At 42.2% G+C, this 17,062-nt stretch overlaps 1 protein-coding gene across 1 annotated transcript in view; it reads right to left on the reverse strand.

Annotated features, from left to right (window-relative positions):
- Positions 1–278: 278 nt before the first annotated feature.
- The window catches only part of EHD3 (EH domain containing 3), a 74,202-nt gene continuing 57,418 nt past the window's right edge, over positions 279–17,062 (reverse strand). The window contains exons 4-6 of the mRNA XM_049870224.1: positions 4,946–5,358; positions 4,116–4,280; positions 279–891 (exon numbers count right to left, since the gene is read on the reverse strand). Coding sequence (XP_049726181.1) covers positions 364–891; positions 4,116–4,280; positions 4,946–5,358 — 1,106 coding nt within the window. The 3' untranslated portion in view covers positions 279–363. The remainder of the gene's footprint in view (positions 892–4,115; positions 4,281–4,945; positions 5,359–17,062) is intronic.

The raw sequence follows: 17,062 nt of genomic DNA on the forward strand, positions 1-17,062 counted from the left end.
TTTATCCACTCAGAGTCTGGGTTTGGAGCCACTGGGAGACTAGGGGTGGGCAGGCCATCTGTGGGTTAGTCAACTGTATCTATGGAAAAAGGCAGGTTGCTAAGTAACGAAGTAGGAAGGAATGAGGGATGGAGACATAGGCTTGAAACCTGGGGCCACGGGAGTGTTTTGTACTTCCACCAATCCTGAGAACTTGGAGATGGGTCCAAACACGGATCAGCCTGGAAACCTGGGGATTGGAGTTTCCTCTCATCTACAGTGCAGTTCTCAAGATCTGTGTGTCTGTGTGTCTGTGTGTATCCCATCACCTCTCCCATCTCCTCCTCCAATGCCTGCCTGCCCTGAACACCCTCTCCCTCCCCATCACTCAGCAACTTTCCTCTTGGAAGGGGGCAGAAGGTGGGCAGGCAGCTCATTAGGCAACTCATGACCCTCCAGCTTGACCTTGATAAGGTGGTTGGCCAGTGCGAACTCCTCGTCATCCAGCATGCCATCCTTGTCAATGTCAGCCAGCTTCCAGATCTTCCCCAGCACGCTGTTGGGCAGCTTGGAGCGCACCATTTCCTTCTTGGCATTGGCACCTGTGATCTTGCCATCCACAGGTGACAGGGTGTAGAAGATCTCGTCGTACATGGGCTTGTCTCTGGCCACCACCCACTCAGCTTCGTCGATGCCCTCACCAGCTCCCTCCCCATAGCCATGCCCAAAGGGACCATGCTGAGTGCCCTCGAATGCTCCTCCCTTCAGGACCTGGACTGGCCACTGAGTCTCCTCCTGGCGCACCAGCACCATGAGCTGGGCAATGTCTTGGGCCAGCATGTTGTCCACCACCTCCAGCAACTTACTTTTCAGGGGCTGGAATTTGCTAAAGTCCTGGGCCTGCAGCTGGTCCTGGGAAGAAGGAGAGGAAAGAAGGTGAGGAGAGAACACAATGAAAGGAGATTGTGCCTTTGCTGGTGAGGGTGCCTTCTAGTAATACTGGAGTGTTCACAGTCTGTCTCCAATGAAAGGAGTTTGGCCTAGAGACTAAGTTGATCCACATTAAAGAGAGAGGAGAGAAAAGGCTAACTAGGCTGATGGAGTTTTTTTTTAAGAAGGAACTGGGTGGTAGCAGGATTTGAGAGAAGTGGGTTGGGGAAGAAAGGAAACTTTAACAAATATTAGTTTGATAGGTTTATTTGGATCCCCTTAATGTTATTCTGGAAATGCTGGTGGTGTAGTGGTTAAGAACTATAGCTGCTAACCAAAAGGTCAGCAGTTTGGATCCACCAGGTACTCCTCGGAAACTCTATGGAGCAGTTCTCCTCTGTTCTATAGGATCGCCATGAGTTGGAATTGACCCGATGGCAATGGGTAATGTTATTTAGAGAGCAAATAATGAAATTTCTCTTTAGGTTAGTTTTGGCTCTTCAGTAGTGTTACTTGAATGCTACACACCCTTGAGACTGAGTCATGTGGGTCTCTAATAAGGCTTAGCCTTGTAATAATACACTGTTAGTGCTCTTACAACATCATGTCATTCATTTCTCTGCTGAGGTAGGAAAATCACATTCTGTCCCCATTTAGAGGAGGAAAAACTAAGGCATCAGCAACTAAAACACCAAATCATATCAGAAGCCAAAGTCATCCCCAAACCAGTGGCTGGTAATCAGGGTGGGCACTGGAGTTACCTGGAGAGAGTTTTCCAAATATTGGCCTCTCCCGTGAGGGTTCGGATATAGTAGGCACAGGCAGACATGTAGATTTGGAAAGGCTCTCCTTCCTTGCCTTCACAGGACTACCCACACCAAATCCTTAAAAGAAATATGCTCTACTTTGTGTGGCTTTGAGGTTTTGAAAGGTACGAGTTCAGAACACCAAATTTTCCCTTGACCTCTGGAGAGTGACAAGCAAAGAGCTCCCTTCTCCTGCCCTGGCTCTGCACATGGAGATCCCTGGACACTGGGGAGATGTCAGTGCTCAGGGAACTGTCACAGGGACAAACACATCAAGTTCACTGCACAAAAATTCAGAAAACACTCCAGCTACCTTCCAAGAGCAAGTGTTAGCAAGGACATTTCTCACCTCCCTTCTAGGGCAGGGCTGAAGCAGGGAGGTGGCTGGGGGTGTGAAGGGAAGGTGTCAAGGATGCCCTTTCTCCTGCCCTCAGGGCAGAACCTCCCAAGGCCCCTTCCACCTCTAAGTCCTCCATGTCTCATCCAGTCTGTTCACATCTAGGCGTGCTTGGTGGGCTCCCAAGTAAACCAAAACACCAGCTGCCATCGAGTCGATTCCAACTCACGGTTACCCCGTGTGTGTCAGAGTTGAACTGTGCTCCACAGGGTTTTCAATGGCTGCTTTTCAGAAGATCGCCAGGTCTTTCTTCTGAGGCACCTCTGGGTGGACCAGAACCTCTAACCTTTCAATTAGCAGGAAGCACATTAACAAGTTGTACCACCCAGGGCTCCCAAGTAGGGGGGTCCCAATATCTTCCAGGGGGGCAAAGAGGGTGCTCCCATCACCCTACACGCACACCCCAACAGGATAGCCTTTACATTATTAATTCAGTACACTTAACAACAGAACACAGCGTTGGCCTGGCAAACAAATTAGACGATGAAATCATCTTCTATGTTACAAAAGGATTCCTCACGTTAAAAAAAGGGGTCACATGGTCTGTTTAAAATATCATCTTCCAAATGTTTGTTTACACATCAGTAAATCTTAATAGGAGAAACTAAAAGCTGAAGCGTTCCAAGCTACTGCTGACTGTCAAACATATTACACTAAAGCAATTCTGAAATTAGTGGCTTGTTCATAGTAGGTGGTCATACAAATGAATGAATATATGAACAAATACATGTTTTGAATGTCTTTTTTTCTTTTATCAGACAAGAAACTAAAAATACCTTTTCAAGACTACAGTAATGTTCTGAAAACCCTAATCTGCAGAAACTGGCTCCCAACCTAAAAATCATTGGCTACAAAAGCACCCAGCATGACCTTCACAGGGCATCAAGGTGTAGTAAGACTATACAGAATATAGGCTTGGAGGTCATAAAAAATTTAGTGCCACAAAATAATAATAATGATAATAATACTAGCAACAATATCTATTATTACTATTGCTGCTACTATTTTTTTGTCTATTTATCTAATTAAAAAAAAAAACTTTTTTTATCTTGAAGTAGTTACAGAGTCACAGGAGGTTGCAAAAATAATACCAAGAAGTCCCATGTGTCAATCACGATGTTGATATCTTACAAAACTACTGCTACTGCATATTAAGGGCTTAGTCTGTGCCAGGCTCCATGGTGAGTGCCTTGTAGATATTATTAGATTGATGCTCACAACGACCATATAAAGTGGGTGCTTTTGTAGCTTCAGTTTATAGATGAGGAGAATGAGGCCCAGAGAGGAACTAGTTATGGGGTGGTGGTTTCTTGCCTGGACCTTAGAGAAAGCTCTTGGCTGTATGATTTGCAGCCTACTATTTTTTTTTTATACTATACTCAGAAAAACGCTGAGACCTTAAGCAAGTTAATTGCTTTTGTACACCTCAGTTTCCTCATCTGTAAAAGGATAAAAATGCCTCCCTCAGAGGACTGCTTGGGGAATAACATGAGAAACCATGTGATGGCACCTGGCCCAAGATAGGGGCTCCCAGTGTGTTCAGAAGATGGGGAGCTTCCAGATGGACTTCTGCGTCTCTGTGGCTTAATTCTCCTGTCCCAAATCATTCCTAAGTGGAAGCTTTGAGATAAACTCAAGTTCTACAGACATAACACTGAAGGATCTGGAGAACCTATGACAGGTGACTCATCCCACTTTATAAGGATGTGGTGGTTGAGACTGAGGAGGATCATGACTGGAAGTATGAGATCCTCAGACATCATCTAACACATCTGCCCTCAGAAGGACTTGGTGTTTCTCCTGAGGCCCAGATATCACACCTCTTGAATCAGACACAGTTCAACAGAAAAGATTCAGATCCTTCTTTCTGCTTTCTGATTCTGGGTTCAGTTTCCACCTGGGGGATCCAAGGATTGCTTCCTTCATAATCACTCTGATCAGTCAGCTCACGTGACACTGTCCTTTGTCTTAGGATGCCACGTCCTTCCTTCCTCCCTCATTACCTGCATCCTCTTCAGGTTGGGAAAGTCCCCAGGTGAGATCTGGTGCTCTCTCTCAATCCGGACATAAATCTCAGCCAGGTTGCTCACCAGCCCCTTCTTCTTGTTGTCCTTTCCAAACACAGAGGGCATCTCTTTCTTCAGAGAGCTGATGATATAGGCATGGACCTGAAAACCAGGGTAGAGAAAGATCTTTGGATCAAGACCCTTGGCCCGTCCCTTCCATTTAGGCTTGATCTCACCCCAATCTCTTCCCATAAATCCCTTGCTCCTCCTTCTCCTCTTACTTTTAAAATCATTTCTATCTCTAACCTCTTTCTCCTATATGGCTTGGAGTGCTGAGCTGTTTTCCTGCATCGCACAGGAAAGGAGAGACTGGGGGGTGGTGAAGATGGAGCAGCAAGTGATGGTGATGCTGATTACAATGAAGACAAGAACAACAGATGACATTTCCTGAGCACTTCTTAGGCTGGCAGGCACTGTGATGAAGGCTTTTACATTCTTTATCTTAACTAATCCTCCAACAATTGTTTTATTTTACAGATGTGGGGATACGCACAGAGAGACTAATGACCTTGCTGGAGTTTTGGTTCACCCAAGAAATGGTAGAGTCTGGCTCAATCTGAGTCTGTGATCCTAACCATCATACTATGCTGTCCCCTAAGTGCCAGAGTTGGTATAGCTGATGTCTGTGATGCAGGGCCATACAATACTCTCACATGGGCAGGCACCAGTTCAGTTGTTGGAGGAGCAACCCTCAGCTGTTGGCACTGGCTCCCCTCCCCTCACAAACTCTAGGCCGTGCTGCCCATCTCCCCAAGGGGCAGCCTCACCTTGGCCAGCCTGGCTCTCTTGATGAGGTCATTGAGCTTGCGCAGAGCAGCATTTCGGGGCAGACTCTGGATGTCTCTGAACAGGTCCTGCTCCTCAGCCTCAAAGAGCTTCCGATTGTCAGGGATCAGAAGGGGGTGGGACCAGAAGGAGCCGATGTAGACCCGGATCACTTCCGGGGTGTTCACAATCTTCCCTAGAGACCACATGAGAGCCCCATACACCCGCATCAGCTGCTGTGTCTCGATCTGGTCGGCTTTGTTTAGCACCACCCGCATCTTGTCCTCGTGGTTTTTGAGGGCCTTGATGACCTCTGAGAACTCATCGGAGATGTCCAGTTTGTGGGCGTCAAAGAGCAGAATGATACGATCGACCCTCTCGGCAAACCACTGGAGGACAGCTGCAAAGTCATACCCTGCCAGCAGATAGAACAGTCAGGGGGAGGGATCTGTGCAGGGAGAGGTAGTCAGGTGAAGTGGAAAGAGCACAGACTTGGGAGCCAGACACATCTGGATTCAAATCCTGACTCCTCCATATTTTAACTATTTGGCCTTGGGCAAGATACTCAATGTCTCTGAGCCAGTACTTTTTCATCTATAAAATGAGCATAATAATAGTACCTAGTTAATAGAATTATGAGGATTAACTACACCCAGAGCCCGGCATATAGTAGATGCTCAGTAAATGCTCGTTATTATTAATAACATTATTCTTATAAAGTCAGCCACTAGCTAGCTCCCCATCCTTGCTTACTGTATTTATTAGCCAAGAGTTACTGGAAAAAAAATTTTTTGACACATAAATTGCATAAAGATACAAAAATTCTTTGCAAGGCCAGAAAGAAACAAAACAGTGAAGTGTAAAATACTGATAATGATTTAGACCATGCCCATCACTGGTCTGGAAGAATCTAAGGTTCTTCTTATAAAAATGCAAGGCTTATTCTTACCTATGTTCACAAGTTCACTTCTTTCCTTACTTATCAGCTACACCCCAGAATTCCCAACTCTTAAAACCACAAGAGGGGAGGCGGAGCCAAGATGGTAGAATAGACAGATACTTCTGGCAAGCCCTCTTTACAACAAAGGCCCCAAAAAACAAGTGAAATGAATATATTTATGACAAGCTAGGAGCACTGAGCATCAAAGGCAAGCTTAGAAAACGAACAGCGGGGAAGGGGGAGGAAGAGACAGATCAGAAGCGGACAGGAGTTCCCGGACATGAATTACTGGGAGCCCTCAGGTATGATTCCCGGAGCCGCGGCAGCAGGCTGGTACTATCATTTGGCTGCAGTTTCCTCAGGAAGAAGCAGCCAGCCACACAGCCTACTCATACCTCCGGAACCAGAGAAGAATGGCACTCTCAGCAAAAGCTAAGCACTCGCGTATATTTTACCACACCCCCCCCCCCACCGCCAAACCGGCTTCAGTGGCTGAATTCCCTGGGTCTGAGATAGGCATTGTTGAGCACCTAGAGCCATTCTCCCGGCCTTGGAGAAGAAAAAAATTTGCATTTGGGGGAAAAGATAATTTGCCACCTCCACTAACCGGGGGAGCTCAGGAAAAAAACGGCTCCTGTCCAGGCATAAAAGGTCTGTGGACTTTGAGCACCTTTTCCCTCTGCATGGGCCTGTGTCGGCCTATTTCAGAAGAATAGGCCCTTGTTGCCAGACTCTAGCCATTTCAGCTGAGATGAGAGGTGGGTGTTTGATGTTTGACATTGCTTTGCCTACTAAACAGAGTCCTCACCTACCCACATCAGGGGCCTAAGGACTGGTGGCTCCACTCAGGTCACCCAGCCACCCACCACAGGGGTCCAAGGATAACTGGTACCTCCCAGTCCTTACAACCAAAAACTTTGGGTACCCATGTCTGTCTCCAGAACCCACCCACCTCCATGCTCTAGGGAACAGAGATGCGCTTTCCTCAGAGACACTCTGGGGTCGGTTCTCAAACCTCTGCCTTGTTCAGAGCATGACCCCCTGCTGCAACGAGATACCGGTACCTACACCAATCACCTCTGCCCCTCTAAGACTGTAGAACAGAGCCTGTACCACATACCTGATAATCAGCTACCTGGAAACCTGAGCTGAATTCATACAAGAAAACTGAGTGGACTCCTAGACTGATATACCTGATAATAGCTCTAGCCAGCTGGGGACAGGATGTCAGGGTGCCAAAGGTGAAAATAATCAATTTAGCTCACTCAAGGAAACCATTTGGGCATATCAAAACAAAACAAAGCAAGAAGCTACAACACAGTAAGCAAACATAAACTAATACAATAACTTATAGATGGCTCGGAAACAACAGTCAATATCAAGTCACATTAAAGAAACAGACTATGATCACCTCAACAAGCCCTCAAAACAAAGAAACCAGGGATATTCTAGATGAAAGTGCATTCCTGGAATTACCAGAACCAACATATGAAAGTTTAATATACAGAACCCTTCAAGACATCAGGAAGGAAATGAGGCAACACACAGAACAAGCCAACGAACATAGATAAAGCAATTGAGGAAATTAGAAAGATTATTCAGGAACATAAGGAAAAATTTAATAAGCTGCGAAAATCTATAGACAGGCAATAATCAGAAATTCAGAAGATTAACAATAAAATTACAGAAGTAGACAACTCAACAGAAAGTTAGAAGAGCAGAATTGAGCAAATAGAAGCCAGAATTCCAGAACTTGAAGATAAATCACTTGGCACTAATACATTTGAAGAAAAATCAGATAAAAGAATTTTAAAAAATGAAGAAACCTTAACAATCTTTTGGGACTCTATCAAGAGAAATAACCTATGAGTGATTGGAATACCAGAACAGGGAGGGATAACAGAAAATACAGAGAGAATTGTTGAAGATTTGTTGGCAGAAAACTTCCCTGATATCGTGAAAGATGAGAAGATATCTATCCAAGACCCTCATTGAACTCCACATAAGGTAGATGTTAAAAGAAAGTCACCAAGGCATATTATAATCAAACTTGCCAAAACCAAAGATAAAGAGAGAACTATAAGAGCAGCGAGGGATAAACGAAAGCATCTACAAAGGAGAGCCAATAAGAATAAGCTCAGACTACTCAGCAGAAATCATGCAGGCAAAAAGGCAATGGGATGGCTTGTTTAAAAAATTGAAGGAAAAAAATTGCCTGCCAAGAATCATGTACCCAGCAAAACTGTCTCTCAAATATGAAGGTAAAATTAAGACATTTCCAGATAAACACAAGTTTAGGGAATTTGTAAAAATCAAACCAAAACTACAAGAAATACTAAAGGGAGAAAATCAAAAATATCAGGTATCAACCAAAGACTAGAACACTGGGCAGAGCAATCAGAAGTCAGCCCAGACAGGGAAATCAAAAAAACAAAGCAAGATTAAAACAAAACAAAACAAAACCTCAAAACAGGATAACAGCAATGTTATTATACAAAAGAAGACAACAGTAAAACAATAAAAAAGGACTAAGAAATGTAATCATACACCTTCCATATGGAGCGGAGATATGGCGATACGAAGAAATAAAAGTTAGGTTTAAATTCAGAAAAACAGTGGTAAATAATAAGGTAAAACAAAGGAGACAAACTATCCTACTCATCAAAATAAAATACACGGGAAAAATACAGACTCAGCAGAAACAAAATCAACAACAACAAAAATAAGGAAAGGACAATATATAAAGATAATCTACTCAGCACATAAAATTAAGTGGGAAAAAGAAACTGTCAACAACATACAAAAAAAGACATCAAACTGATAGCACAAAATTCATACGTATCCATAGTTACACTGAATGTAAATGGACTAAATGCACCAATAAGGAGAAGAGAGGGGCAGAATGGATAAAAAACCACAATCCGTCTATATACTGCCTACAAGAGACAGGCTTTAAACTTAGAGAAACAAACAAACCAAAACTCAAAGAATGGAAAAAAATATATCAAGCAAAGAACAATCAAAAAAGAGTAGAAGCGGCAATACTAATATCTGACAAAATAGGCATTCAAGTTAAATCCATCATAAAGGATAAGGAAGGAAACCATATAGTGATTAAAGGGACAATATACCAAAAAGATAGATATAACCATACTAAATATTTATGCACCCAATGACAGGGCTGCAAAGTACATAAAACAAAACCTATCAGCATTGAAAAATGAGACAGACGGCTCCAAATAATAGCAGGAGACTTCAACACACCACATTCAGTGAAGGACAGGACATCCAGAAAGAAGCTCAATAAAGACACAGAAGATCTAAATGACACAATCAAACAACTTGACCTCATAGACATATAGAGAACACTCCACCCAACTGCAACCAAGTATACTTTCTTTTCTAGTGCACATGGAACATTCTCTAGAATAGACCACATATTAGGTCATAAAGCAAGCCTTAGCAGAATCCAAAACATTGAAATATCACAAAGCATCTTCTCTGACCATAAGGCCATAAAACTAGGAATCAATAACAGACAAAGCAGGGAAAAGAAATCAAACACTTGGAAACTGAACAATACCCTGCTCAAAAAAGACTGGATTATAGAAGATATTAAGGTTGGAATAAAGAAATTCAAAGAATCCAATGAGAATGAAAATACTTCCTACCAGAACATTTGGACACAGCAAAGGCAGTGCTCAGAGATCAATTTATATCAATAAATGCACACATACAAAAAGAAGAAAGGGCCAAAATCAAAGAATTATCCTTACAACTTGAACAAACAGAAAGAGAGCAACAAAAGAAACCCTCAGGCACCAGAAGAAATCAAAAAATAAAAACTAGAGCTGAACTAAATGAAATAGAAAACAGAAAAACAATTGATTGAATTAGTAAGACCGAAAGCTGGTTCTTTGAAAAAATCAATAAAATTGACAAACCATTGGTCAAACTGAGAAAAGAAAAACAGTAGAGGAAGCAAATAACCCAAATAAGAAATGAGATGGGCAATATTACAACAGACCCACTGAAATTAAAAGAATCATATCAGATTACCATGAAAAATTATACTCCAAAAAATTTGAAAACCTAGAAGAAATGGATGAATTCCTAGAAACACACTACCCACCTAAACTAACACAAACAAAGGTACAACAACTAAATAGACCCGTAACAAAAGAAGAGATTGAAAAGGTAATGAAAAAACTCCCCCCCCCAAAAAAATCCCTGGCCTGGACAGCTTCACTGCAGAGTTTTACCGAACTTTCAGAGAAAAGTTAACACCACTATTACTAAAGGTATTTCAGAGCATTACCAAACTCTTTCTATGAAGCCAGCATATCCCTGATACCAAAACCAAGTAAAGACAACACGAAAAAAGAAAATTACAGACTTATAGCCCTCATGAACTTAGATGCAAAATTCCTCAACAAAAATCTAGCCAAGAGAATTCAACAACATATTAAAAAAATAATTCACCATGACCAAGTGGGATTCATACCAGGCATGCAGGGATGGTTCAACATGAGAAAAACAATCAATGTAACCCATCACATAAATAAAAGACAAGAATCACACGATTTTATCAATTGATGCAGAAAAGGATTTTGACAAAGTTTAACACTCATTCATGATAAAAACTCTCAGTAAAATAGGAATAGAAGGAAAATTCCTCCACCTAATAAAGGGCATTTATACAAAGCCAACAGCCAACAGCATCCTAAATGGAGAGAGACTGAAAGCATTCCTCTTGAGAACAGGAACCAGACAAGGATCCCTTTTATCACTGCTCTTATTCCACATTGTGCTGGAGGTCCTAGCCAGAGCAATTTGGCTAGACAAAGAAATAAAGGGCATCCAGATTGGCAAGGAAGAAGTAAAAGTATCTCTATCTGCAGACGACATGATCCTATACACAGAAAACTGTAAGGAATCCTCAAGAAAACTACTGAAATTAATAGAAGAGCTCAGCAGAGTATCGGGATACAAGATAAACACACAAAAATCAGTTGGATTTCTCTACACCAACAAAAAGAACATGGAAGGGGAAATCACAAAATCCAATACCATTTACAGTAGCCCCCAAGAAGATAAAATACTTAGGAATAAATCTTACCAGAGATGTAAAAGACTTATACAAAGACTACTACAATACACCTCTCCAAGGAACCAAAAGAGACCTACATAAGTGGAAAAACATACCTTGCTCGTGGATGGGAAGACCTAACATTATAAAAATGTCTATTCTACCAAAAGCCATGTATACATTTAATGCAATTCCAATCCAAATTCCAATGACATTCTTTAATGAGATGGAGAAACAAATCACCAACTTCATATGGAAGGGAAAGAGGCCCTAGATAAGCAAAGAATTACTGAAAAAGAAGAACAAAGTGGGAGGCCTCACTCTACCTGATTTTAGAACCAATTATACTGTCAGAGTAGTCAAAAGAGCCTAGTACTGGTATAACAACAGATACATAGACCAATGGAACAGAATTGAGAATCCAGACATAAACCCATCCACAAATGAGCAGCTGATATTTGACAAAGGCCCCAAAACAGTTAAATGGGGGAAAAGACAGTCTTTTTAACAAATGGTGCTGGCATAACTGCATAAAAAAAAAAAAAAAAAAAATGAAAAAAGACCCATACCTCACTCCATGCACAGAAACGAGCTCAAAATGGATCAAAGACCTAAATATAAAATCTAAAACGATAAAGATCATGGAAGAAAAAATAGGGACAATGGTAAAAACGATAAAGATCATGGAAGAAAAAATAGGGACAATGGTAGGAGCCCTAATATATATATATATATATATTTTTTAATATATATATATTTTAATATATATATATTTTAATACATGGCATAAACAGTATACAAAACATTACTAACAATGCAGAAGAAAAACTAGATAACTGGGAGCTCCTAAAAATCAAACACCTATGCTCATCCAAAGACTTCACCAAAAGAGTAAAAAGACTACCTACAGAATGGGAAAATGTTTTTAGCTATGACATTTCCGATCAGCACCTGATCTCTAAAATCTACATGATTCTGCAAAAACTCAACTACAAAAAGACAAACAAACCAATTAAAAAATGGGCAAAGGATATGAACAGACACTTCATGAATGAAGACATTCAGGTGAGCTAACAGGCACATAAGGAAATGTGCAGGATCATTAGCCATTAGAGAAATGCAAATCAAAACTACAATGAGATTCCATCTCACTCCAACAAGGCTGGCATTAATCCAAAAAACACATAATAATAAATGTTGGAGAGGTTGTGGACAGACTGGAACACTTATACAGTGCTCGTTGGAATGTAAAATGGTACAACCAATTTGGAAATCGATTTGGCACTTCCTTAAAAAACTAGAAATAGAACTTATAGGATCCAGCAGTCCCACTCCTTGGAATATATCCTAGAGAAATAAGAGCCTTTACATGAATAGATACATGCACACCCATGTTCACTGCACCACTGTTTATAATAGCGAAAAGACGGAAGCAACCAAGGTGCCCATTAATCGATGAATGGATTAATAAATTATGGTATATTCAAACAATGGAATACTACGCATCAGTAAAGAACAGTGATGAATCTGTGAAACATTTCATAACATGGAGGAATCTGGAAGATATTATACTGAGTGAAATTAGTGAGTTGCAAAAGGAACACTATTTTAAGAACTTGAGATAGTTTAAACAGAGAAGAAAATATTCTTTGATGGTTATGAGGTGGGGAGGGAAGGAGGGTGGGAGACGGGTATTCACTAATTAGATAGTAGACAGGAACTACTTTAGTTGAAGGGAAAGACACCACAGAATACAGCCGAGGTCAACACAACTGGACTAAACGAAAAGTAAAGAAGTTTCTGGAATAAACTGAATGCTTCGAAGGCCAGTGTAGCAGGGGCGGGGGTTTGAGGACCAAGGTTTCAGGGGACATCTAATTCAATTGGCATAATAAAATCTATTAAGAAAACATTCTCCATCCCACCTTGGAGAGCGGTGTCTGGGGTCTTAAACAGTAGCAAGAGGCCATCAAAGATGCATCAATTGGTCTCAACCCACCTGGATCAAAGGAGAATGAACAACAACAAGGACACAAGGTAATTATAAGCCCAAGAGACAGAAAGGGCCACATAAACCAGAGACTACATCAGCCTGAGACCAGAAGAGCTAGATGGTTCCCGGCTACAACTGTTGACTGCCCGGACAGGAAACACAACAGAAAACCCCGAGGGAGCAGGAGAGCAGTGGGATGCAGACCCCAAATTCTCACAAAAAGACCAGACTTAATGGTCTGACTGAGTCTAGAAGGACCCCAGTGGTCATGGCCCCCAGATCTTCTGTTGGCTCAGGAGAGGAACCATTCCCAAAGCCAAGTCTTCAGACAGGGATTGGACTGGACAATGGGTTGGAGAGGGATGCTGGTGAGGAGTGAGCTTCTTGGATCAGGTGGACATTTGAGACTATGTTGGCATCTCCTCCCTGGAGGGGAGATGAGAGGGTAGAGGGGGTTATAAGCTGGGGAAATGGACACAAAAAGAGAGAGTGGAGGGAGGGAACGGTTTGTCTCGTTAGGGGGAGAGCAATTGAGAGTATGTAGCAAGGTGTACATAAGTTTTTGTGTGAGAGACTGACTTGATTTGTAAACTTTCATTTAAAGCACAATAAAAATTATTTTAAGAAAATAATAAAAAAAAAAAAGGGCGGGGAACAATGAGAGGTTTCTTCCTTAGAATATGATCAAGCTTCCAACTGTTATATCTTGGTTACCTGGTACTAGGCTACTTCAGGTCAGGCTGATTCTAGAAGCCCCAGAGTACCCATTTTGCTCAACCCTGAGTAGCTGTGGATCTGGGAGGGGCTAGAACGGGAGGCACTGCCAACAATCTGCACATCAGCCTGATTCACTGACACTTGGAGCTGTGTATCCATAAAATAAGGGGACAATAGATGAGAAAGTGAGGCAAAGTGACTTGTTCAGGGACACACAGCCCGTAAGCAGCAGTGCTGGGATAAGAACAGAGGCATCAGACTTTCCCAGTGTGAGTGGGGCTCTCAGGTCCCCCTGCCATTCCCCTGTGGCACACCTCTGGCACCTTGCTGCAGGCAAGACCCTCCCTTGGACTCTGGTGTATCCAACAATCCTGGCTCCCCATTGCATAAGGGTACAGGAGCACACACCCTGGGATCTAAAGCTCATTGCCACCTTTTGAACGGGAAACCAAGCCATCAGGATAAAGGCAGTAGTCCTTGCCCTGTCTCACAGAGGGAGCCTGGAAACCAGGGCAAAGTCATTAGCCAGTTGACTTGTGGCTGGGTCACAGACTTATGAAGCTCTGGCTGTCTGTAAAAGTAGTCCTCAAACTTCAGTGTGCATCAGAAGGTTTGCTAAAACCTGGATTGCTGGGCACAGACCCAGGATGTCTGATTCAGCAGATCTGGGGTGGGGCATGTCTAACAAGGTGCCAGGAGATAATGATGCAATTGGTCCAGGAACCACTCTGAGAATAACTGATCTACAACAATGATAGCTAAGACTTACATAGCATTCACTAGGTGCCCAGTACCATTCCAAGTGACTTATAATCATCATCTCCTTAATTCTCACAATGACCTCTGTGAGGTAATAGATACTAATATTAGTCCCATTTTTCAGATAAGTAAACAGAGAGGGATGAAGTTGGTTGCCCGAGGTCATTTAGCTGGTAAGTGGTAGGGCTGGGATTTACATTCAGGAAGGCGTCTCCAGACTTCGTGCTATTAACCACTCCTGAACTGACTTTCAAATAAGGTGATATCAGACAGACCCACAGTCTTAGATGGGGTTGGGGTGAGGGTGGATGGAGTCAAGGTAGGTAGGTTTCAGAAGCATTCTTCCCCTGTGGCATCTTTTGAACATCCAGGGACACCTAGGGGTGTATATATTTAGGGCAAGTTGAAGTATTATCACAAGGGTGACGGTGGTTCAGTGGTAGAACTCTTGCCTTCCATGCAGGAGACTCAGGTTCGATTCCCAGCCAATGTACCTACCTCATGGGCAGCTACCACCCATCTGTCAGTGCTGGCTTATGTGCTGCTATGATGCTTAACAGGTTTCAGTGGAGCTTCTAGACTAAGATAGACTAGGAAGAAAGGCCTGACAATCTACTTCCAAAAAATTAGTCAATGAAAACCCTATGGATCACAACCATCTGATGCCATTGTGCATGGGGTTGCCATGAGTCAGGGGTGACTTAATGGCAGCTAAAAGCACCACCACAAAGTATTATCACAGGGGCAGGGACAGGCTTAGCATGGACAGGGAAATTAGGTCCTCCAAAGCTTCTTGGAAGACCCCTTTAATTTAAGCTTGCTCGGTGGCTATAAGAGAATTCTAACAAAGGTAAAACTCCCCTCCAGATACTCCGCTCTGTCTTAAACCACTGTCTTTGGTAAATGGTATTATCCCCAAGTGTTATTATCTCCAAACGATTTTCTCCAAGATCTGTCAGCTGCTCAATTAACACACATTTTAAGAGTTTTTTCTTCCTGCTCCTGAGATAAAAATGGAAGACTCAGGAGGCGAGGAGGAGTTTAGAGATCAATAATCCACCTTCCTGATTTACAAATAGGGAAACTGAGATGCTGGGGAAGAGGTGACCCATCGTCATCCAAGTTCCAACCCCGAGGGAGGGTCCCTACTTGGGGCATATTTGAAGTCACAACGTAAACTAGATTTAGCCTTTTTTATTTATTTATGTAACTTTTTTTTTTTTTTAATTAACTTTTTTTGTGCTTTAAGTGAAAGTTTACAAATCAGGTCAGTCTCTCATACAAAAATTTACATACACCTTGCTATACACTCCTAATTGCTCTCCCCCTAATGAGATAGCACACTCCTTCCCGCCACTCTCTCTCCTCCTGTCCATTCAGGCAGCTTCCGGCCCCCTCTACCCTCTCATCTTCCCTCCAGACAGGAGATGCCAACATAGTCTCATTTGTCTACTTGATTCAAAAAGCTCATTCTTTACCAGTATCATTTTCCATGCCATATTCCAGTCCAATCCCTGTCTGAAGAGTTGGCTTTCGGAATGGTTCTGTCTTGGGCTAACAGAAAGTCTGGGGACCATGGCCTCCCAGGTGCTTCTAGCCCCAGTCTAACCATTAAGTCCGGTCTTTTTATGAGAATTTGGGGTCTGCACCCCACTGCTCTCCTGCTCCTTCAGGGGCTCTCTGTTGTGTTCCCTGTCAGGGCAGTCATCGGTTGTGGCCAGGCACCATCTAGTTCTTCCAGTTTCAGGCTGATGTAGTCTCTGGTTTATGTGGTCCTTTCTGTCTCTTAGGCTCATAATTACCTTGTGTCTTCAGTGTTCTTCATTCTTTCTTGCTCCAGGTGGATTGAGACCAATTGATGCATCTTAGATGGCCGCTTGCTAGCGTTTAAAACCCAGATGCCACTCTCCAAGGAGGGATGCAGAATGTTTTATTAATAGAGTTTTTTTTTTTTAAGTTATCTGATTTCTCTTCTGCATTGTTAGTAATGTTTTCTATATTGTTTATGCCATGTATTAGGGCTCCTAATGTTGTCTCTATTTTTTCTTCCATGATCTTTATCATTTTAGATTTTATATTTAGGTCTTTGATCCATTTTGAGTTAGTTTTTGTGCATGGAGTGAGGTATGGGTCTTGTTTCATGTTTTTGCAGATGGATATCCAGTTATGCCAGCATCATTTGTTAAAAGGACTGTCTTTTCCCCAATTAACTGACTTTGGGCTTTTGTCTAATATCAGCTGCTCATATGTGGATGGATTTATGTCTGGATTCTCAATTCTTTTCCATTGGTCTATGTGTCTGTTGTTGTACCAGTACCATGCTGTTTTGACTATTGTGTTACTATAATAGGTTCTAAAATCAGGTAGAGTGAGGCCTCCCACTATGTTCCAGTGCTTTACTTACCTAAGGCCCCTTTTCCTTCCATATGAAGTTGGTGATTTGTTTCTCCATCTCATTAAAAAATGTTGCTGGAATTTGGATCAGAATTGCATTGTATCTATAGACAGCTTTTGGTAGAATAGACATTTTTATAATGTTAAGTCTTCCTATCCGTGAGCAAGGTATGTTTTTCCACTTATGTATGTCTCTTTTGGTTTCTTGCAGCAGTGTCTTGTAGTTT

This window comes from Elephas maximus, chromosome 26 (genome assembly GCF_024166365.1).
Source record: "Elephas maximus indicus isolate mEleMax1 chromosome 26, mEleMax1 primary haplotype, whole genome shotgun sequence".
Taxonomy (NCBI): Eukaryota; Metazoa; Chordata; class Mammalia; order Proboscidea; family Elephantidae; genus Elephas; species Elephas maximus.